We start from the raw sequence: 22,873 nt of genomic DNA on the forward strand, positions 1-22,873 counted from the left end.
AGAAGTATAATGAAGATAAAATTATGATCTCTATTCTAGCCCTCCTGAAGGCAACTTGCAGATGAGCATTCGTTCTTCACATGTATTTAACAAAGAGAAAGCTAGGTTTTTAGGAAGGCAACATTGTAAAACTACATGGTTTTAACATTAACTGAAACTGACTTTCCATGCAGGAAACACGGTTCAAAGCTGTACATTTTAGAGCACAGGAAACTTTTGTGGCTCGTTGTGCTTTTTTTATTAAACTTAAACCTCAACCACTTTCACCTTCTTTTTTTGTGGAACAAAACTGGGAAATACACTAGAGTCATTTCACTGTCCTAATGTGTAATTTAATTAGTAACTTTATTAAACAATATCTAAAATGGAGTAATATGAATTGTTCTTCTCTGACTGGACTCAAATTGCAATTGCAATAGCTATTCCACATCATTCAGGCTTCCTAGTGGCACCACCAGTTAGCAATGTCTCCTGCATCACCATATTGATGATTAATCTTTTAGTGGAACAGGAAGGATTCTAGCGTGACTTTGCTTAGAGTGGAGTCTACGGAGAATCTATTAGCGCATGGCTGTGTGTTGGAGAGAGTCATGGAACTCCCATTAGCACGAATGGCAATTATGTGTATAAATCTCATGCGAGAATCAAAATGTGTCCTTAAATAGCACATCGGCAACATAATTATCACCTGTAACACAGCCATTAAAATGATTTCTTATTGCTAGTTTTAGGTCAAGTCCAAATTCCATCCAATGGTAAACAAACATCCTTATTTCTGTGATTGAGTTGATGAAATAATTGGGTTGCTGACAGAGTTTTCTAGCTTCTTAACAAAGTTTTTTTTAATAGTTTGCTTTCTCTCTGTGTTCATTGATATTATAAAAACAATTATTATTTTTTTTACGAGCATAAAAAAGCACTTTTTATAGTTTTAAGCATATATCTCTAGCAGTACCCATTGATCAAACAGGTTAGTGATAGATCTGTATTCCATAGTATTTCCCCCTACTTTTCTATTTTTTTTCCAGTAAAGAAAATGTTTGATTCCACATAGTACATATTCAGGGGCCCAGTCTTTCAGTAGTGAGTTGTCCCGTTTGCTTTAGAAGTGCTACATATATAAGTAGAGACCTGCAGGATCAAGACCTTTAGATCAGAGACCTATTTCATGCAACAAATTTCAAGAAATATTTGTAATGCAGTTTATTGTAAAGCAAAGAATTAAAAAAGAAACATCTGTAATGCACCAAAATGTTTTCATATTCTGTGTTTTAATTATACTAATTACCATTTTTAATCAGATTGGAAACAAAACTCCATTGGATATAGTAAGTAAATGAAAAAAATAATTGCATGTTGTGTATTTTGATTTTCATTTAAAATTCTTACTGCTACACACTTTCTTGTATTCACTCTGTTATGAACTCAACAGAACAATCACAATTTCTTAGCCAGCATGCTATGTGTGTCAAATAAATGCATGTGTGTCACTTTTATTTAAACCAAGCCTTCTGATTGCTGCTTCTTAAAAACTAGATTTCAAGCTTCCACTTGAAAATATTTTACTTTTCTTCAATCAGTGTAATTTTCTAGGTCCAGTGGATCAGTCACATGTATCTGATTGGTATGTCACTTTCTGTATATAAATTAATGCTGCTTTTGGTAATGTTAAGCAAAATCTACAGTTTCTAGGTTTTTTTTTTTTTTTTTTTTTTTTTAAATTACAGAGCCATTTCAGAAGTGCGTCTGAATCTGTGGGCATGGCTAGACTTGTAGATGTAGAGCGCTTTGAGTTAAACCAGCCTTTTTAGAGTGCAGTAGGGAAAGCGCTGCAATCTGTCCACACTGACAGTTGACAGCGCACTGGCGTGGCCACATTAGCAACTCTTGCAACAGCTACAGAGAGCAGTGCATTGTGGTAGCTATCCCAGCATGCAAGTGGCTGCAACATGCTTTTCAAATGACGGGCGTGGGATGGAATGTGACAGGGAGTGTGTTGTGTGTATGTGGGGGGAGAGAGAGTGGGTTTTTGGGGGGATGAGAGCATGTCAGCATGCTGTCTTGTAAGTTCAGACAGCAACAGACCCCCCTCTCCCTTCCCCGCCCCTCTCTCTCTCTCACACACAGCATTCCACAGTAATGATTTGTTTTGGAGCAGATAAGCATGCCGGTTGTCAGAAATGGAGCTTTCAAAGGGCATATCAGCATGCCTGGAGTGATTCCAAAACAATGACAAGAGTGGCCACTTGACTTAAGGGGATTATGGGACGTTTCCGGAGGCTAATGCAACACCTCGTTCACACTGACGCCTGGGCGTTTCAGCCAATGCGCACCAAGTGTTAATCTTCTCGCCAAGGTGGAGTACCAGGAGCGCTTTAGCCCTGGAGTGAGAGTGCTCTACGTGCCTTGCCAGTGTGGACAGGTAGTAAGCTAGGGCACCCAGAGCTGCTTTAATCCGCTCTAACTTGCAAGTGTAGCCACGCCCTATGGGACTCTAAGGCCTGGTCTACACTAGGGAATTAGGTTGGTATAACTATGTCACCCAAGCAACACAGTTAAACCAATCTAACGCCCAGTGTAGACAGCGCTAGGTCAAGGGATGAATTCTCTGATCAACCACTTCGGGGAGGTGGCTTTCACCCACGGGAGAACCCTTTCCATCTGCGTAAGTAGTATCTTCACTGAAGCGCTACAGCGGTGTAGCTGTGCTGCTGTAGTGCTTTAAGTGTAGACAAGCCCTACGGAATTTACACAGAGAGTGCACAAAAAAAAGGAGCATAGCTGGAAAATCAGCTAACCAGGAGTATGTACAAAAGGTGCAGATTTAAATTAGCTCCAACTCTATTTCAATTTACACCTTCTTCAAGACTCTTGACCTCTATAGGCCTTGTCTGCATTAGAAAAAATGCACTGGTTAATCTGTGAATCAAAAATCAATCTAACTGAACTGGTGTAAATCTGAATTGTACAGGCACCTAAATTTATTTAGTCTTTAAATTGCATTAGATTAATTCAGTAAATTACTGAGCTAAATTACTAACATGAGCTAAATTGATTTATAAAGGGTTAATCTTGTTTAAGATCCTGATTTCATTAAAGTACTTAACCAAGGGCTTGTTTCCTGAATCAAGGTTCACACCAGTTTGACTTGATCGAGTTAAACCTATGCAGCTTTTCTAGTATAGATACCCTTACTCCTACTTACTGATGTGTAATTTGTATCACTTTATATATCAGCTTTGAATGTAGCCCTTTAATGTAGAATGAACTCTGAAGCTAAAACATGTCCTCCCTTTGATGTAGAATGGTACAGAGCTATATTTAAACACAGCTTTGGCTAATATGTTTTTCCTGCAGTGTAGACAGTGCTTGAGTCTTCATATTGCAATGGAGAAGGGGAGATCAGTCTCAAACCTACATGTCAGTCTAATATTTATGCTCCGTTTTGAAAGTGGCATTCTGAAATCGTAACTAGTTGCTTGTTCTGGATGACCTCATGAATTAGAAGTTATACCTGTACATAATATTTTTAATGCAAAAGTGCACTGTTCTAATATTTCTGTTGTCTTAATTGCCTTCTGATTAGCTCTGTGTAAGTGTGAAAATTTCCATATACTATTTGCTCGACACCCTTTCAAAATAAATACCACTGCTAGATTATCACATTATACCCATCTAACCTCAAGGTCTGCTATTTTATGTGATTAATATTAATCATACTAATTGAAAAAGTTCATTAACGTGTTTGAATATAACTTTGAATATCTATATAAAAGTTGCATTACAATGTAGAGTGGAGTACTTATCAATGGAAAGTCTCTCATTAACTTCAGTGGGAGCTGGATCAGACCTTTAATTAACACAGTTACCAGCAATACGCATAATACAGTGCATCAAAACTTTTGAACTTGTCAGATCTTGTTTGCAACCATGTATTTCTATCTATTGTATGATTTAACATAGCACCCCTCACTATGATATGTATGGACTGAAATTGCTTCTAACTTCTTCCTTTAAGCAGCCTGATTTAAACATTTTATGAGTGACTAAACTGTTCATCTGCCATTCTGTCTAACAATAATTATAAATTTCAGAAATGCCATGTAGAGCTTTTTCTTATTTTTACCAGAGCTAATTCCTAGAACATACTATATAGTCTATAAGAAGAAGCATATAAACCATCCTGTATCATTGAGTGATATATCAGAACCAGAAAAACTTTGACAATAATTGATCATAATCCACTATTATAACCAGAGGATTAAAACAGGCAACAAATCCTCTTGATGTCAATAAAGACCCCTACTGTAAAAAACAGTGCAAGAACTATAAGTATTACTAATCATGGCACAGAGTTGAGAGAGACCGGATACAGTTTATAATAACAGCTTCACAGGGTAATTAACGAGCAGTAACATAACTAAGTCATTGCCAAAGAGTTTGCTTACATTGTACCAGCTTTGTGAAACTAGCATCATGCTACTAAAAAGCCCTGCAGGGACGTGGGTTCAGAAGAGGTTGACTGTGTGAAGGAAAATGAAGCCTTTTCTCCAACTCTTCATACATAAACTGAACATTTTTAAAGGTGCTTGTGTCAAGTGAGGAAATGTGGAAAGTAGAAAGCATGGGTATCCTATCCCTAATCTTTTAAAAAGTGTCACTCACCACTTTTACTTAAAATGTCCCTTTATGATGTTAAGTTATTGACACCGGCTTAAATGCCATAGAAGCCTACTTAGTAAACAGGCTAGATTACTAAAAGGACTAGATTGCTCAGGGGATTAGAAATGGGATATGAGAAGCCTTTCACAGTCAGGTATTGGTTTTAGTCCAGTTCAGTAGTGACCAAAAGTTGCTAACATCTGATGGTTATTGGATGGTTTTGTGTGAAATACATTCATCTATGTCCTGTTTTCAGTGGACAAGTGTCCACATCACAAAAAAACAAACCACACCAAACCAAGTTCTGTTGGTTAAGAGCATTTTGGTCTCCAGGACTGTCAGTCTGTCACCTTTTATGAGCACTAAATTCACATATGTTTAAAAAATACCTAATTGTATATCATTTCTGCACAAGTGTAATGCGAGATGAATGCATTATGGAGTTAGAACTATAAATGCACTCCATATAGACCCATTACTTTACATTTACCTGTTCTTATGACAAATGTGGCAATAACAGGAGTGTAGATAACTTCTTTTGAAGGATGGGATGGAGCTAGAGATAAAATAATAGCTGTTGAATATCGCTTCAATGAATAGTCTTGCACCATAACTAAATTTATTCACTTTTATTAAAGTGAGATAAATGAACTTATGTTCCAAACTCCGTTTCCTTTATTTATTAATTGAATCCCAAAATGTGTGTTTGGGGAGCAGGTCTAAGGTCGTCATGCCACCTCCTCTCCCCACCCCCCAGTTGTCTAGGCGCATGAACAATTGTAATTTATTATGAACAAATTGTAAAGTCATGGAAATACTGACAAAACCTTAACTGCAGAGACATTTTGCACAGTAACATGGATCTGGCCATTTTTGTCTGTTTTGTGGGTGTAATGTTTAATTCTATAGAATCCATGTGGAAATTTAGCCTTAATTAGTATGAAGAATTACACGTAGCAAGATGCACTCAAAAATCATTACTTGTATCTCTTTGAACTTCTTAAGCTTATTTTCTTTTATAAATTTCTTGTCTTGTATTTTTGGCTGTGTACCTGAGAGCCCCGAGAGTTACCAGGTTTACCATCAAATTTGGGTTTATGCTTGACTTTATGATGGATAAATTCAGAATTTTGAGGAGTAAGCTCTTTAAGATTAGTCTGCAGAATCTAAGATGCTTTAATTCTAAGACACTAAGATTCCTTTTGTGAGAGCTCTCCAATCCTGCAGTTTCTTCATCTAGAGCCTTAATTCTGGCAACTTGCAAATTATTTTTGCTCTGTTCTAAAGACAATTATCTGTCTTGCTCAAAGACTTCTAGAGCCTCCTAACAGATAAAGGGAGATGTTTCCATGTTAAGGTTCTGATCCCAAAATGTAGTGGTTTGATGTTCAATAAATGGAAGGAATTTAATTAAAAAGGGATAAGTGTTAAGCAGACAGGGGAGCGAGTTTAGTGGTCACTTTTATTTTTAGAGGTTTAATTACCCACTGGAGAAAATAGGAATTCAAATTAATCATCTGTACAAGAGCATGCCTCATGGAACTGAGGACTACTGGCCAAATATTTAGATTAAAATGGTGCTGAATACTAATGTGTATATATATCGGCTGCTCACTGTGAAATTTCTCCAAAGAAAATAGATATATCAAAAAGGCACCTTAAAAATGCAGATTATTAAATAAAGATTTTTTCATAAATGGTTAAATAACTTTATAAAGAGAGAGGAGAACAAAGTAGGCATTAGAGATGAGCCCAAACTGGAAAACTAAACCCAACACCCATCCCCACACCACCCAATATTCTGAAAGATCAGAGTTGGATTTGATTCCAGATTTAGATTGCATGACTGAGGCCTATATCTGCAAGGAGTATATTTTGTGTTAACATACATGAATATTGAATTATCAGCAGTGTCCAACATGAACATATTTTTCTTTCCCAATCTTAATATTTTCTAAAACACTAACCATGTATTTGTAAATAAAATCAGTTTATTTTCCTAGAATTACAGTAGAATTATACATATACATATCTTTGTGGCATTTGACTAGATTGTTAACACTAGATGGGAATCAGGTTGGATAGTTATGATGGGTCAAATTTATTCTTGGTGTAACTCTTAAAGTCAATGGCATTACATCAGGGAAACATTTGATATTGTGGCTACAGTTTGTCTCCTCTCATACAAGCATCTTCATACCTTCTTCCATGCTGCCCTATATGCTTGGAGTGTTGCCCCTGATCCTGTGTATGCTACAAAACCTTCCTCTCCTCCTTGAAACCCACCTTTTCCTACAAATCCTCAACTATCTATCTACATCATAAAAATAAACAACTATAAAAAGAACTGTCATGGCTTCTGCAGCCCCACAGATTTATTAATTACCCATCATTCTTTCCATCAACTCTTACCTGATATTATTTCCTCCAGCATCCTCTTGGTGTCATACCCATACTCATCTTAGATCATAAAGGCCTTAGGACAGGAACTGTCTCTAATTGTAGTGTAACATTCCACGCACACCAGTGGCACTGTATACAAACACATCACCACCCTTGGCAGCTTCACTTGGACAAGTTATTGGACTCCACTTTCTACCTGTACAGCGCCTAGCACAATTGGGTCCTGGTCCATGACCCCAACTCATAGGTGCTATAGTAATATAAATAATAATCATCCCAGTGAAATGTTGCTACTGCTGTTAAATAGCTGCCATGTTCCATTCAGATGGCAAATACTTATCCCACTTGACAAGCCTGTAAAGTGCTTTGAGAGCTGTCTGTAAGTATGATTAGTTATGAGATGTGCTGGCCGTGTCATTATAAAGGTAACTCCTTCTTTGATAAGCATGTACAAACAGTACATTCTTCTTACAGTTTTATTATCATTCATAATTTGGGCTAAGGGCTCGGCTCTGCAAACCCTTGTTCCTTTGTGAGTAATCCTTTCTCATGCAAGTCGTCCCTCTGATTTCAGTGGGACTCTTAAAATGGATGAGAACGTTATGGGGCTTAGACTAGTTTTGACTTCATTGTGTCAAATAATTGGAAAATATTTTGTGGGTGAGGTCACAACAAAAAGCTGCTGAACACTCATTAAAACCTTCCTTAAGTATTTATGGGAAATGACTGAGACTGCAAACAAAATATTTTTGTCTGCCTGCTAATTTATGACACTTGAAGTGACAGAGGTTATCCTATCTCACTCTGACTAACAGTCAAGCTAGGACAGGAATTTGGTTAGTACAGGAGGTCATTTCCAGGAAGGCTTATAGGTGATGATAGTGCTGGAAAGATCCACACGTAGACTTCTGTTTTCTAATTTTATCATTCCATTTAGCGTAGCTACATATGGACTCTGTGTATATAAGAATAAGTTGGGGGGTTTTTTGTTTTTTTTTTAAAAGACCACATTTTTTCAAGTTAATAGTCACTCAAAAGAGAACAAATTAAGGGGGCAATCCTGCTGCCATTAAAATCAGTGAGTGGTTTGACTTCAGTGGGAACCAGATTGACTTTTAAATCTAGCATCTATTTAACAGAGACAGATGACTACAAATAACATCTGTTTTACATACAGTAGAGTACCCCATACTCTGGGCACTTTGTAAAGCCATTTGTATAGAAGTAGGATTCTTAGTGTTTTCCTTTATATTTAGAAATCAGGTATTCTTGAAGATTAGTATTAAAATGTTCCTGGTACTTTAGTTGGTATACAGTAAAAATGGCAAATATTTCTGTCTTCTCGAAAGTAACCGTAAACCTGCTTTTAACAAATTGTAACTTTTAATCTGATTTGATTTGATTTTATTTAGGTTGCTGTGGAAGTGTTTGTTTTGCAAGATGTTTTAAAACTCTTCTTCTTCTTTTTAGCTTCTGGAAAAAACCAGCAACATTTTTGATGAACCAGATTCAGTAGCTACTAAAAGTCCTTTGCATTTAGCTGTAAGTATATGACACATGTTCAGTGTTTGATCGGATAAATAACCACTTAACCTCTTTGAAGTAAGCTTTACCTGAAATGTAGACTTGCATTGTAACAGCTGGAAAGGGACTTACGGCCAAGATTTTAAAAAATGCTTCCTTGATTGGGATTTTCAAAACAAAAAACAAAACAACCTCCCCCCCAATTGTAAGGGAGCTAGGTGCACAGCTCACACTGAATTTCTTTTGAAAATCATAGCCCTAAATCCTTATCAAGGTACCTAACTAAGGGTATGTCTGCACTTCAAGCCAGGGGTGTAATTCCCAGCTCCAGGAGACATACGTGTGTTAGCTCTCACTGAGCTAGGGTGCAAGCCACCCAAGTTACCCATCTAGTGTCTTTGAGGGCGTGCACTTTGGGTGGCTAGTTGCTTGTGCCACCATGGCTACATTCTGTTTTTAATGCACTAGCTTGATCCGCGCTAGCGTGGATATGTCACCTGGAGCTGGGAATCACACCCCCAGCTCCAAGTGTAGACATACCTGACTTGGCCGGGTTTTCAAAAGGGCTGAGCATTCAGCAGCTCCCAATGTAGTCCATAGGAGCTGCTCAGCACTTCTCAAAATGGTCCCTAAAGAAGGATTTAGGAGCCTTACTTTAGGAATTCATTTTTAGAAAATCTTGATTATTCTTTTTTGCATCTACATATGATTCTGAAATCTTTTCTATTACTGCTGGTGTATAATCATACTAATTATACTTAAAATGTTAGGGGTCCATATCCTTCTCACATTACAGCAATGTAAAACCAATGTGAGTCAGAAAAAAAACAGGTCCAGTAGGTATGCTGTAAATATTGAGGACACTCAAATCTTTAAATAAGGTTAATAGTCTGGTTCATACCTAAAAGCCAGGAAATTCTGAGTCCTCAGGTTAATCTTCCCTTGGATACATATGTATGGTTCCTGTTAATGTTAATAGGAGTTAGGCAGGGGAAGAATTAGCTTCTTTAATCCTTAGTTGATGCTATTTTTGGAAAGTCATAATTTTTAAAATGAAAAATAAGACTTGACTTTGAACTACAATGACTATTAGTGGGTGGGTTTTTTTTTTTGTTTGTTTTTTTTAACATTTGTGTTTCCTTCTTGTATGCCTTTGTCATGAATTGTTTCAACTCTGCAGATGTTAATGCAATCAATCAATCAATAAAAGACCAAAAAAACAACAACCCAGCATGTGACTGAGTCCAATGATAAGCAGCGCAGTTCATGCCCACTAGAGTTGGGTGAACCTTGCAAATAATTTTCATGGATATTCACTGGAGTTTTTAAATGAATAAGCTTCAGCTGGTTTCATCCCTCTTTTTTGCTTGAGTTTACTGGCGTACATGTTCCCGGAAACATCAAATATAAACAAACTTTCAAGCTTATAACTGAACATTTGCACCGGAAACCTGTTCTGAGAATTGGTCTTATTCAATCAGAGACCAGAAACATTCCATGTAACCTCAGTATCCAATCAAAATAGCACAAATGTTGACTTTACAGCAAACTGCTTGCTCACAAATAAATCACAGCCCAAGGATTGTAAGAAGAAATTATTCAACAAATCAGTTTGAATATTATATAAATTAAAGAACGTCACAGTCTTTATGAGAATGGGTCTGAACTGGAAAAGGGGTGAAGTGTATCAAACCCTTTGTTTCATATTAATTTGCTCTTTCTCTCGTAATGCATGTTCAGTGGTTTGTTTTTCACAAAACTCTCTCGGCAGGGATTAATTTAAATTTTCTTGAAACTGAATGAGCAATGAGACGACATGTTATCTGTGCTATCTGTGGATATACACAGATTCCCTAGCATATGCACACACCTGACATCTGATGATCACTGCATCTTGTTTTTGAAGCAACTATTTTTCTGAAAGCTGCTGTGGAATCTTAAAATTCCACTAAAATAAAATAAACAAAGTCCTGATCCTGCAAAAACTTAAGCACATGCTTAAATTCATACAACTGTGAGTAGTTTTTTTTAATGGGACTACTCACAGCACTAGAGTAAGCATATGCATAATAATTCTTGAAGGGTCAGAAGCCTACAGGAGAAAATATCTTCTTGTTTCCAATTAGAGAATTCACTAATTTAAGGGAGCCCCTTTTTCTGTTGTATTGATACATTCAATAAAATCTCATGTAAGACAGCAAATTTTGCAAAAAGTCATGGATTTTATCAACATTTGACTTTTTTTTTCCCCACTCAAATTCCTTTCCACCCTCCTCCTACCTCATACAAACTTAATTTTGGCAATTCCTAACTTTTGGCTGCTTACCAGTGGTTCTCTTAGAGCTGTTTTTTGTATGGAATACTCTGGGTTAAAAAGAAAGAGCTGGAGGGAAGGTTGACAAAAGGAGGGGCTCGTTCTTGTGGACTTCCAAAGTTGCATGAGACAAAGCCTTCCAGGGATGTCTAGCCAAAAAGTTCCACAATTTTTGGCAAGCCACTATTTTATTTTAAAATCAACCTGGTGCCAGAAGTTTTCTTTGTTTTCTTCTCTACCCATATCACATTGGCCTAAGGACCAGGACAGGCAACATAGAGTGCAGGACGAATGAGAGGTTTAACATCAACTATCTTTCATCCTGTCAGGGTTAGAAATGAGAGCCAAACACCTTTGTAAATGGGAAGCTCACTAGGCAGGCTTCTCCAATGAAGCATTCTCTGGCTTTTAGTGCCAGAAGGTCCCCAAAATGTGAGAGCCAAAAGCTGCAATATTAATAGGTAATTGAAATAGCTTTTCTGTACATTTTACTACTTAGAATTTTTCTCTTCCATAGAGATCAATAATTGGACTCATGGTAATAAGGTAATTTGGCCTGACTGTGGAAGGATATGCCAGTAAATTTGACTTTAAATATCTAAAATATTTTTTATTTAAAAGACATTCCATATAAAGAATATACAAAGATGGTATGGGTATAAGTTTTACGAGCACTTGTTTGGGCTGGCATGCAGAACTCATTTGTGGCTTTGCTACTTCTGAGTAATGTGGCTGTGCCTGACTCATGCTGTTCATACCTCTGCGGCACACTACACCATCCTGTGTCTTCTCTCATATTTATATCCTGCATGTGTCATTACAATGAGCTATCTGTATACATTTGATAATGCTTGATGCAGAAATGACTGGGTGAGGGTCTTTTCACTGTGGCATGTAGGAGATCATTATGGCCTCTTCTGTCATTAAAAAACAAAATTTTTCAGGCACCTGCAACCCTCTGGCCTCCTATACCATTCACACTGGCATGTGGGAAAACCCACATGTTCTTGGGCGTTTCAGGGCCATAGAACCATGAAACATCAGAATAAAGTATCTCTGTACTATAGTTTCCATTGTGTTCAAATAACTATCGCAATGAAAAATTGTATTCCTGGGCAGCACATGTTGTGCTTTTCAGTCAGGAGAGTAGTGAGTAAGATCTGTATTGCTTTATTCCAAACATAAGCTGTTTTGGATTTCTAGGCCTATAATGGTCATCATCAAGCCTTGGAGGTACTTCTTCAGTCTCTGGTAGACTTGGATATTAAGGATGAGAAAGGACGCACTGCCTTGGACCTGGCTGCCTTTAAAGGACATGCAGAATGTGTTGAAGCTCTCATCAGCCAGGGTGCTTCCATCTTGGTAAAAGATGACATCACCAAAAGAACCCCACTCCATGCCTCAGGTGAGTGTAGTTGTATTTTATCTTGAGAGAGAAAACCTATAACATGACAGAGGTTAGTAGTGAAGTTTGCTTAGCTACCATCTCTTTTGAAGGCTATTGCTAACCTAATTAACTATTGGAGCATTAAGACGTCATCTTAGTGAATTGCTACCAGGAACTTGAGCTAACTATCTTTCTATTCCTCAACCTTCCCTCTGTCCCCATGAAGTGCTCCAATTCTCCCCCCACTGACCCTAGACCCCAGTCACCAGGACTATTTCCTCTTTCCACACCTATCTGCCTTCTCTGATGCATGACAGTTTTCCCCCACCCCACCTCATACTTGATGGTTTCAGGCTAGAGAATCAGATGAAGAAGTAAGTAGTAATGAGGCAGATCTTACTAGGAAAAAAGACTGAAAATCAAGGTGGATTCCCATTGATGATGAAGTGAGGTAGTTTGTACTCACTCCAGATATGTCCCGCCCTGCCCTTCCACTGTCGGAAACCTTCAGTGACCTTCTGCAGCAGCACATCCCTCGCACCTTTATTTCCCCTCAAACCCAGAGAAAATCACCAGGTTCTACGTGTTATCCACCTAGCTAGTAAACTTCTTGGGAACCAGAGAGTTCCATAAGGGTTAATAGCCTCTCTCTTCTTCGCTTGTTGAGTGCTCCTTAGTAAGTCAGGTATTCTGATTACAGAGTATGGAATTGGTGTCTTACATCTTAAAGGCTGTTCTTTAACAGTTAAAGATTTCTGTATATGCAGGTTTTTTCCCCGCTGATATATGTATAGTTGACAAACAGAACAATAAACCTACTTGTCATCGTGCCTCACACTGATGGACTCAGATGGTCTAACAGCAACCTCTAGTGGCAAAATAGAATCTGTACATTGAAAGAACAGGAGTACTTGTAGCACCTTAGAGACTAAAAAATTTATTAGAGCATAAGCTTTCGTGGACTACAGCCCACTTCTTCGGATGCACTTCCGAAGAAGTGGGCTGTAGTCCATGAAAGCTTATGCTCTAATAAATTTGTTAGTCTTTAAGGTGCTACAAGTACTCCTGTTCTTTCTGTGGATACAGACTAACACGGCTGCTACTCTGAAATCCATACATTGTTTGCTATAGATTTGTTTTCAGGGCCAGACTTACTTGTCTTCCTGCACAGCTGTTTTTTCTGCTTAGAATAAAATCTAAATCTCTAAAATCTCTCTGACAATTTTTAAAATGCAATCATATATGCAAACAGGCAACACAAGATAAAATATGCTGTGCCTATTTTGTGGCTCACCTTTGTCTGCAGAACATTTTAACTGTATCTGAGGAAAACCTAGATTGTAGTCCTGTGGTATACATTAAACCAGGGGTGGGCAAACTTTTTGGCCTGAGGGCCACATTGGGTTTGCAAAACTGGATGAAGGGTCGGGTAGGGAAGGCTGTGCCACCCCAAACAGCCTGGCCCCTGCCACCTATCTGACCCCTCCCACTTCCCACCCCCTGACTGCCCTGCTCAGAACCTCTGACCCATCCAACCTCCCGCCTGCTCCTTGTCCCCTAACCGCCCCCTCCCGGGACCCCCCTGCCCCTAACCGCCCCCTGGGCCTCCCTGGCCAGGAGCTCAGGGGCCGGGCAGGACGGTCCTGCGGGCCGGACGTGGCCCACGGGCCATAGTTTGCCCACCTCTGCATTAAGCAATATGCTTTGGACCTTCTTAAATTGTGGATCAAAGATGCATATAGTAACATTGCCACAGCGCAGCAAAGAAGAGCTGTATGGCAACTGCACAAACTGATTATCAGAAGTCACCGAATCTTTATTTTGAAAGAAGAGTGTCTTTTAGATGGTTGTCTAATGTGTCACTGAGTGTAGACTGTAAAATGCAGCGCAGACAGGGCCGGCTCCAGGAACCAGTGCAGCAAGCAGGTGCCTGGGGCGGCCAACGGAAAGGGACGGCATGTCTGGGTCTCCGTGGCAATTCGGCGGCGGGTCCCTCGGTCCCTCTTGGAGGGAAGGACCTGCCGCTGAATTATGAAGTGGCGTGGTGGAGCTGCTGCCGAAGTGCCGCGCCGATTGCGGCTTGCTTGTTTGTTTGTTTTGTTTTTCCATCGCTTGGGGTGGCAAAAACGCTGGAGGCAGCCCTGAGTGCAGATATAAGGGTATAATTTCCTTTTGATATATCACATACTTTAATTCCTGTATAGAATTAATAGTGCATGTGGTGCAAGAGGAGAATATACGCCTTACAACGCCATGATTAAATGTAATGTATGCACATAAGATTTGCACTGAGAGATCATGCTCTGTGTATACGTTTGCCATAAGTATTGATGTCATTTGATTTCCTTTCCTTTCACCTCATCTTCAAATTGTGCCTCCTGCTTTATTTCCATATGTTTATAGTTCTTTCAAAAAGTCTGTCATAACTATAAAGGGAAGGGTAATAGCTGTCCTGTGTACAGTACTATAAATCCCTCCTGGCCAGAGACTCCAAAATCCTTTTCCCTGTAAAGGGTTAAGAAGCTCAGGTAACCTGGCTGGCATCTGACCTAAAGGACCAATAAGGGGACAAGATACTTTCAAATCTTGGGGGGGGGGAAGGCTTTTGTTTGTGTTCTTTGTTTGGGAGTGTGTTCGTTCTCCGGGAATGAGAGGGACCAGACATCAATCCAGGTTCTCCACATCTTTCTAAACAAGCCTCTCCTATTTCAAACTTGTAAGTAAATAGCCAGGCAAGGCGTGTTAGTTTTCCTTTGTTTTTCTCAACTTGTAAATGTACCTTTTACTAGAGTGTTTATCTTTGTTTGCTGTACTTTGAACCTGAGACTAGAGGGGAGTCCTCTGAGCTCTTTAAGTTTGATTACCCTGTAAGGTTAATTTCCATACTGATTTTACAGAGATGATTTTTACCTTTTTCTTAATTAAAAACCTTCTTTTTAAGAACCTGATTGATTTTTCCTTGTTTTAGATCCAATGGGGTTTTGGATCTTGATTCACCAGGAGTTGGTGGGAGGAAGGAGGGGGGATGGTTAATTTCTCCCTGTTGTAGATCCCAGGGGGGGGTTGGAACTGATTCACCAGGAGTTGGTGGGAGGAAGGAGGGGAATGGTTAATTTCTCCTTGTTTTAAGATCCAAGGGGTTTTGGATTTGTTTTCACCAGGGATTTGGTGAGGGTTTTTCAAGGCTTCCCAGGGAGGGAATCCATTGATGGTGGCAGCCAAACCAGAGCTAAGCTGGTAGTTAAGCTTAGAAGTTTTTCACGCAGGCCCCTACATTTGTACCCTAAAGTTCAAAGTGGGGATCTCAGTCCTGACAAAGTCCATGCCCTATTAAAGCCGCTGAAAATTACAGTATGTTTTCTTATTGCTCATATTTTTCAATGTGTATCTATACCTACCAGAGTCCCGCCTTATCATGTTGAAGGCTCCTGGTGGGCTGGAGATGTCCCAAGTTGCCATCTAGGCAGCTAGTGCACAGGTTTTTAGCCTGCAGCTGAGTCTTACTCAGCCTGAATGTATTATTTTTCCTGTCAGCTGTAATGTATTGGCATGCACCCAATGTTGACTGCATCCACTCCTTTCGATTGGTTGGAATATATCAGAACTGCTCAAAGCTTTAGGCCTAAGTCAGAAAGGTTCTTAAGCACCTGACTATCCTTTGAGCATGGGATTAGTCTCAGAAAAGTAAAGGAGACAAGTGGTGTGGTTGAAGTTGGACGTATGATTCAGTAACATGCAATGATTTTACCTTCTAGTGGCTAAACATCTGAAAAGAGGATAGAACTGTTAGTGACTCTCCATTAGCTTCAGCAGTAATGTTAGCTCAAGAGGCAGAGCCTTGTGGTACTGATGTTTTAAAATTCTTCAGGCCTTAGCCTTTTGTTATTTTTCATCTAGGGGGAGCATGGTATCTGGAGTTGCACAATCAGAGGGGGTCCTGCCCTTCCACACTCCTTCCCATTAATTGTGACATTTAAAAATTGCTGTATTTAAATGACATCACATTATTCAAAGACCAGAGCACATTCAACCCGAGACTGGCAAATCATAATAGCTTCAAGATGTGACAGAAGCATTAGTGAAGACTTGTGCTCACAGTCAGCTCCTGCAGACTCAAAAGACACCCTGGGAGTTTGGTATTTTACTTGGATAGAGAAAACATAATTACTCTGCCACCAAAAACCTCTGATTCTATTTGTATAACATGGTCAGGGCTTAAGGATTGTCTGCCTGACCTCTCTGTAATGTTGCAGTAATGAGGATGGTCACAATAGAAGGTTTCCCTCTCTCCGTTAAAATGTGGTCATACTCTGGAAAGTTATTTGTGCAAATGGCATAGCTGCTTTCCATGTTCATTGTGTTTCAGTGACTCAATCTCGTGTGTGTTCAGTTAAAAACAAAACAAAAAACAACCTGATTCACTTCTGCCTTTCTGCAGCCTTATGCTGGTTTCATGCTGTTTAAATCAACAGAGCAAAGCCTGCATAAAATTAGAGTAATGCAATTTTGAATCAGGCCCAGAATTTTTCGAACTGCCAAAGTTGCAAACTGAGTTAAGGACAAGCAGTATTCATTCTGGCTTGTGAATCATCATCAGTATCAAAGATTTTGCAATTCAGAAGTAGTTCATAATTCTGTTGTAACTGCACAAGCTAATACAGAGTCCAGAGGTCATTCTCACAGAGGTGTATGGATTCTGCAGTGCTAAGAGAAGTAACATCTTGGAGTGTCTGTTCTATTGATCATTTGCCTAAACCCTTTTCACACATTGGTGTGAAAAGTGTTGATTTCTCTAGTTCCTACTGAAGGAGAGATTTTACTGTGAAGCAGTGACTCATTTGCACTGCAGAGTTGTTTACATGTTCTGCCTATGCCATTACTTAATGGTAAATATCAGAGAAATTCTTATTTTTGTAGCTAGAGCAGGGAAGGTTATTTTTGGGTATGCAATTTAAAGCCGTGATGATGTGTACAAGTTTCTCAGCCAGCACAGTGTGATATGGCATTGTGCACAAAAAGTTTGTTGCATCAGCCCATGAAAACCAGGCAGTGAGAAGGAACAACTCTCCTGTTAGGATGGGAACAGGATCACATGGTGGAGAAATTATTGCAATTAAAAACAACCCCTCTCCCTCCACCCGCAAAAAAAAAATTAAAAAAATCCAGTGCTGTATCATCCATTTGGTGGATTGTGTAAACACAAGTCCTGCAACAGATGAAAAAAGCAAAAATGTTGTCAGTCTCTGCAAAAACATAATGTGTTAAACTGAGAGAGGTTTTCTCCAGGTCTGTAAGAGCTGTAAAATTGTAAGGGTTACATTTAATTTTTTTTCTTCAGTTGAGAAATAGTGACCATGAGATGGTTGAGTTCAGGATCCTCACAAAAGGAAGAAAGGAAAGTAGCAAAATATGGACCCTGGACTTCAGAAAAGCAGACTTTGACTCCCTTAGGGAACTGATGGTCAGGATCCCCTGGGAGGCTAATATGAGGGGGAAAGGAGTCCAAGAAACCTGGCTGTATTTTAAAGAAGCCTTATTGAGGGTGCAGGAACAAACCATCCCCATGTGCAGAAAGAATAGCAAACATGGTAGGCAACCAGCTTGGCTTAACAGTGAAATAATCGGTGAGCTTAAACACAAAAAACAATCTTACAAGAAGTGGAAACTTAGACAGATGACTAGGGAGGAGTATACAAATATTGCTCGACCATGCATGGGTGTGATTAGGAAGGCCAAAACACAACTGGAGTTGCAGATAGCAAGGGATGTGAAGGGTAATAAGAAGGGTTTCTACAGGTATGTTAGCAACAAGAAAAAGGTCAGGGATAGTGTGGGACCATTAATGAATGGGGGAGACAACCTAGTGACAGATGATGTAGAAAAAGCTGAAGTACTCAATGCTTTTTTTGCCTCGGTCTTCACAGACAAGGTCAGCTCCCACACTGCTGTCCTGGGCAACACAGTATGGGGAGAAGGTGAGCAGCCCTCAATGGTGAAAGAACAGGTTAAGGACTATTTAGAAAAGCTGGACATGCACAGGTCTATGGGTCCAGATCTAATGCATCCGAGGATGCTGAGGGAATTGGCTGATGTGATTGCAGAGCCATTGGCCATTATCTTTGAAAATTCGTGGCAATCGGGGGAGGTCTCGGATGATTGAAAAAAGGCAAATATAGTGCCCATCTTTAAAAAAGGGAAGAAGGAGAATCCAGGGAACTACAGTCTCACCTCAGTCCCCAGAAAAATCATGGAGCGGGTCCTCAAGGAAACCATTTTGAAGCATTTGGACGAGAGGAAGGTGATCAGAAACAGTCAACATGGATTCACCAAGGGCAAGTCATGCCTGACCAACCTGATTGCCTTCTATGATGAGATAACTGGCTCTCTGGATATGGGGAAAGCAGTGGACATGATATATCTTGACTTTAGCAAAGCTTTTGATATGTCTCCCACAGTATTCTTGCCAGCAAGTTACAAATGTATGGATTGGATGAATGGACTATGAGGTGAATAGAAAGCTGGCTAGATTGTCGGCTGAACGGGTAGTGATCAACGGCTTGATGTCTAGTTGGCAGCTGGTATAAGCGGAGTGCCCCAAGGGTCAGTCTTGGGGCCGGTTTTGTTCAACATCTTTATTAATGATTTGGATGAAGGGATGGATTGCACCCTCAGCAAGTTCGCAGATGACACTAAACTGGGGGGAGAGGTAGATATGCTGGAGGGTAGGGATAGGGTCCAGAGTGACCTAGACAAATTGGAGGATTGGGCCAAAAGAAATCTGATGAGGTTCAACAAGGACAAGTGCAGAGTCCTGCACTTAGGACAGAAGAATCCCATGCGCTGCTACAGGCTGGGGACCAACTGGCTAAGCAGCAGTTCAGCAGAAAAGGACCTGGGGATTACAGAGGATGAGAAGCTGGATGAGAGTCAGCAGTGTGCCCTTTTTGCCAAGAAGGCTAATGGCATATTGGGCTGCATTAGTAGGCACATTGCCAGCAGATCGAGGGAAGTGATTATTCCCCTCTATTCGGAATTGGTGAGGCCACATCTGGAGTATTGCATCCAGTTTTGGGCCCCCTACTACAGAAAGGATGTGGACAAATTGGAGAGAGTCCAGCAGAGGGCAATTAAAATTATCAGGGGCCTGGGTCACATGACTTACGAGGAGAGGCTGAGGGAAGTGGGCTTGTTTAGTTTGCAGAAGAGAAGAGTGAGGGGGAATTTGATAGCAGCCTTTACTACCTGAAGGGGGGTTCCAAAGAGGATGGAGCTCGGCTGTTCTCAGTGGTGGTAGATGACAGAACAAGGAGCAATGGTCTCAAGTTGCAGTGTGGGAGGTCTAGGTTGGATCTTAGGAAACACTATTTCACTAGCAAGGTGGTGAAGCACTGGAATGGGTTACCTAGAGAGGTGGTGGAACCTCCATCCTTAGGGGTTTTTAAGGCCTGGCTTGACAAAGCCTTGGCTGGGATGATTTAATTGGTGTTGGTCCTGCTTTGAGCAGGAGTTGGACTAGATGACCTCCTGAAGTCTTTTCCAACCCTAATCTTCTATGATTCTGACATCCAATGTTAAACTAGAAAAACAGAGGAAAAACTCAAGTTGAATTCTTGGCTCTGGTTAGCCCTCTGCACTGACATACAAGAAAATGCCTCAAATCACTGTGCACTGTAACCCCCTGCTAACTGTGTTGTGAGGATCCAAAGAGGCTAAGGAAAGGGCCTGGAGGGATGAGAGGAAGATTGGAGCTCTCTGTTGAGAACTGAGAGAGAGAGCCATCTTTCAATGATAAAGACTGAGAATTTTAGAAATGAGGGTGATTTGGGGTGCCCAGTTTGAGTCCTTTTAAAGGGGCCCAATTGTCAGAGGGCAAGTTGTCATCACTTCCTTAAAATCAGACTTCTTTGAGGTCCCCGGTTGGGCATCCAAAACCGCTAATCACTTTTGACAATCTTGGCCAAATGGTGTGGGGAAAGTAGGAGGGAACAGGGAGAAGACACTAGCCTTGAGACAAACAAATTTACTTTTACAAAAAATTATTTATTTGAGAATTGGTGAATTCTTGACACTTATGCCATCGAAAGGTCTGAGGTTGGCAATGGGGGGTGGAGGGAGACACTTGATGTCCCGCTGCCAAGGAACAACGTGGGGAGCAGTAGCACAAGCTTCCCTCACTCCTCTACCAATGTTACCTCATCCCTGTTTTGTAGGGACAAACTCTGAGGGTGTCTCCAGTCAGTCCTTACGCCTCTTGGGTGCCAGTTGTGGAGGCATGTAGTATTAAGGTGTCCAAGGAACAGCATTCAGAGGTCCAAGCAACAATAATAAGATTTTCTCATGTAACTGCCAATGCATTAAAAATAAAAAGTATTGTCTCATCCAATCTGCAGGATTCTGAAATGTTACTTCCTTTGGTAGGGGTCTTCTCAGATGTGACTCAAAAAATATCAGATACTTTTTTGTGTTGCTTGTTTGTGATTTTTGTATGTAACAAAAAAACTCCTCTTTTTGCTGCAGTCAGAACCAAGAGCACAATTTCATTAGCACAAGCTAAGTGAAAATTACCTGACTGTTCATTTCTGTCATTGAAGAATGTCTTTTCCCATCTTAAATAAATCTCCCTGTCATAGGTGTTTTGAGGGAACCGTCTGAACTGCAGTTCTTGTATTAGTTTCATAAGTTTTTGTATGTTTACAGACTGGTAAATATGTGTTGTTTCTTTCTAGTCATCAACGGTCACACACCATGTTTGCGGCTGTTGCTGGAAGTTGCAGACAACCCTGATGTGACAGATGCCAAAGGACAGTAAGTTTTCTTTGTTTCGATACAGTACTGTGATATGAATGGCAGCTCCATAAATTGCTCACAGCATAGGTACTTGTATGAAGTACTGAATACAGTACTGTGTACATCTGCACCATTCCAATTTTTCCTCATAGAATTTGGCAAACATTACAAAGTACACATTCAGTCGATCAAAGCCATGGAATAAACATTAGCAAGGGGAAACCATTACTTATTAATTTTAGATGCTACCCCAACCTTTATGCAATTCTTCTGAGATGTTTAAAGCTAAATTCAGTTAAAAACTGATAAGTTTCTGAACTGTTTCTAGGGAGATCCTCATCCCTCCCAAAACATTGATATTTTAGGACATACTTGGTCTTTTGGGACAGAGAATTTGGACAGAGTATTAATTTAATATGACACTTATATTGGAGTTGATGTATATGATGGTGGTTTTCACTTCTTACTAAAGGGTACTTATGGAGGGAGGATGCAAGTACTGTATATTCTAAATGTGGAAATTGTGAATGGCTTTAAAATTTCACCTGGGAAAACACAGACAGATGAATGCCATGTTTTTAAAGGGCATCAATTTCAGTCCCTGCACCATCACCTTAAAGCAAAAGGAGAATAAATCCCATTTTGAAAAGAAGTGGAAGAAATATTGCTCCAGTGTCTGGCTGAGGGATGATTGGTGCAAATGAGATACTGAATACAATTGGCTTCTCCCACTTATTAAACAATTCTGCCCAGGATTTTTTAAAAATTACAGAAATAGTTACCTTAACACCTAGCCGGGGGGTGGGGGGTGGGGGTGATTACACAAGTGAGCTTCGTGGTTTATCATGAGGCTGCTATTCTGCTGCAGTTTGCTATAATCATGGGTTATTAAAGAATAAATTTTTAACATGGACTGGCTTGAATGATGCTGCAATGTAAACTGCCTAGAAATCAGATATGTGTTTCTCTGTTAATAATGATGTTGTTTGTTTCATTGCTTAACAATAAAATTGTACGAAAGTACCTTAATTTGGGTTATATAGATGAATATAGGGCATGAAGATGGTGGTGGAAAATGGCAGGAATTCCTGGTGCCCCTCTTCCCCAAAGGATAAGTTATCAATAGAAATGGCATGTGTTCTTAAAGCTGTGATTACTTCTCATTTTCTAGAACCCCACTGATGCTAGCTGTGGCATATGGGCACATTGATGCTGTTTCCTTGTTACTTGAAAAAGAAGCATCTGTAGATGCAGCCGATTTCCTGGGATGCACAGCTTTACATCGAGGGGTGACTATTAATTTTATGACCCTTAACTATGTACATTGACTTGATGGTTATGGCTTTTCTTTTATGAACAAAGGGGTATTAAATGGAGAGATGATTGTAAATAAATGAAAATATTAACCAGCATAGGAAGGTTGGGTTAAAGAAGTGAGTCATAAATTTTGAGTTGGAGGCAATGAGATTCGGGGTAGATATAATCTCTTCTAGGTGTAAGCTCCTCAGTCAAGATGCAGTTGCTGAGAGAGCTAATAGGGTTACATGTCAATATGACCATGTAGTGAACAGTTTTCCATAAGAGTCCTGGAAATACCTGTACAAAATAGAAACCATTGCATAAAGCTTCTGTTCCATACTGATAACAATATATGAACATGATTAAAATACTGTAGGAGATAAATCAATGTCAGAGGCAGCAGATGTGATAGCAGTAGCTGGATTACTGGAGCAGCTTTCTAAAATATTTGATATTTTTGGTAATGTTGTTGTTGCTCCTCACTCACCCTTTCTTCC

General features: G+C 39.8%; 1 protein-coding gene across 10 annotated transcripts in view; it reads left to right on the forward strand.

Annotated features, from left to right (window-relative positions):
• ANKRD44 (ankyrin repeat domain 44) overlaps positions 1-22,873 on the forward strand; it is a 211,440-nt gene that overhangs the window by 166,288 nt on the left and 22,279 nt on the right. For 5 of the 10 annotated variants that reach the window (XM_054043995.1, XM_054043994.1, XM_054044002.1 and 2 more), the window contains exons 17-21: positions 1,302-1,328; positions 8,536-8,607; positions 12,107-12,308; positions 21,017-21,095; positions 22,249-22,366. In XM_054043995.1, the coding sequence (XP_053899970.1) occupies positions 1,302-1,328; positions 8,536-8,607; positions 12,107-12,308; positions 21,017-21,095; positions 22,249-22,366 (498 nt within the window). The remainder of the gene's footprint in view (positions 1-1,301; positions 1,329-8,535; positions 8,608-12,106; positions 12,309-21,016; positions 21,096-22,248; positions 22,367-22,873) is intronic. The other 5 variants (XM_054043997.1, XM_054044003.1, XM_054044001.1 and 2 more) reach the window with 1 other exon arrangement.

Source organism: Malaclemys terrapin, chromosome 11 (assembly GCF_027887155.1).
Source record: "Malaclemys terrapin pileata isolate rMalTer1 chromosome 11, rMalTer1.hap1, whole genome shotgun sequence".
Lineage (NCBI taxonomy): Eukaryota > Metazoa > Chordata > Testudines > Emydidae > Malaclemys > Malaclemys terrapin.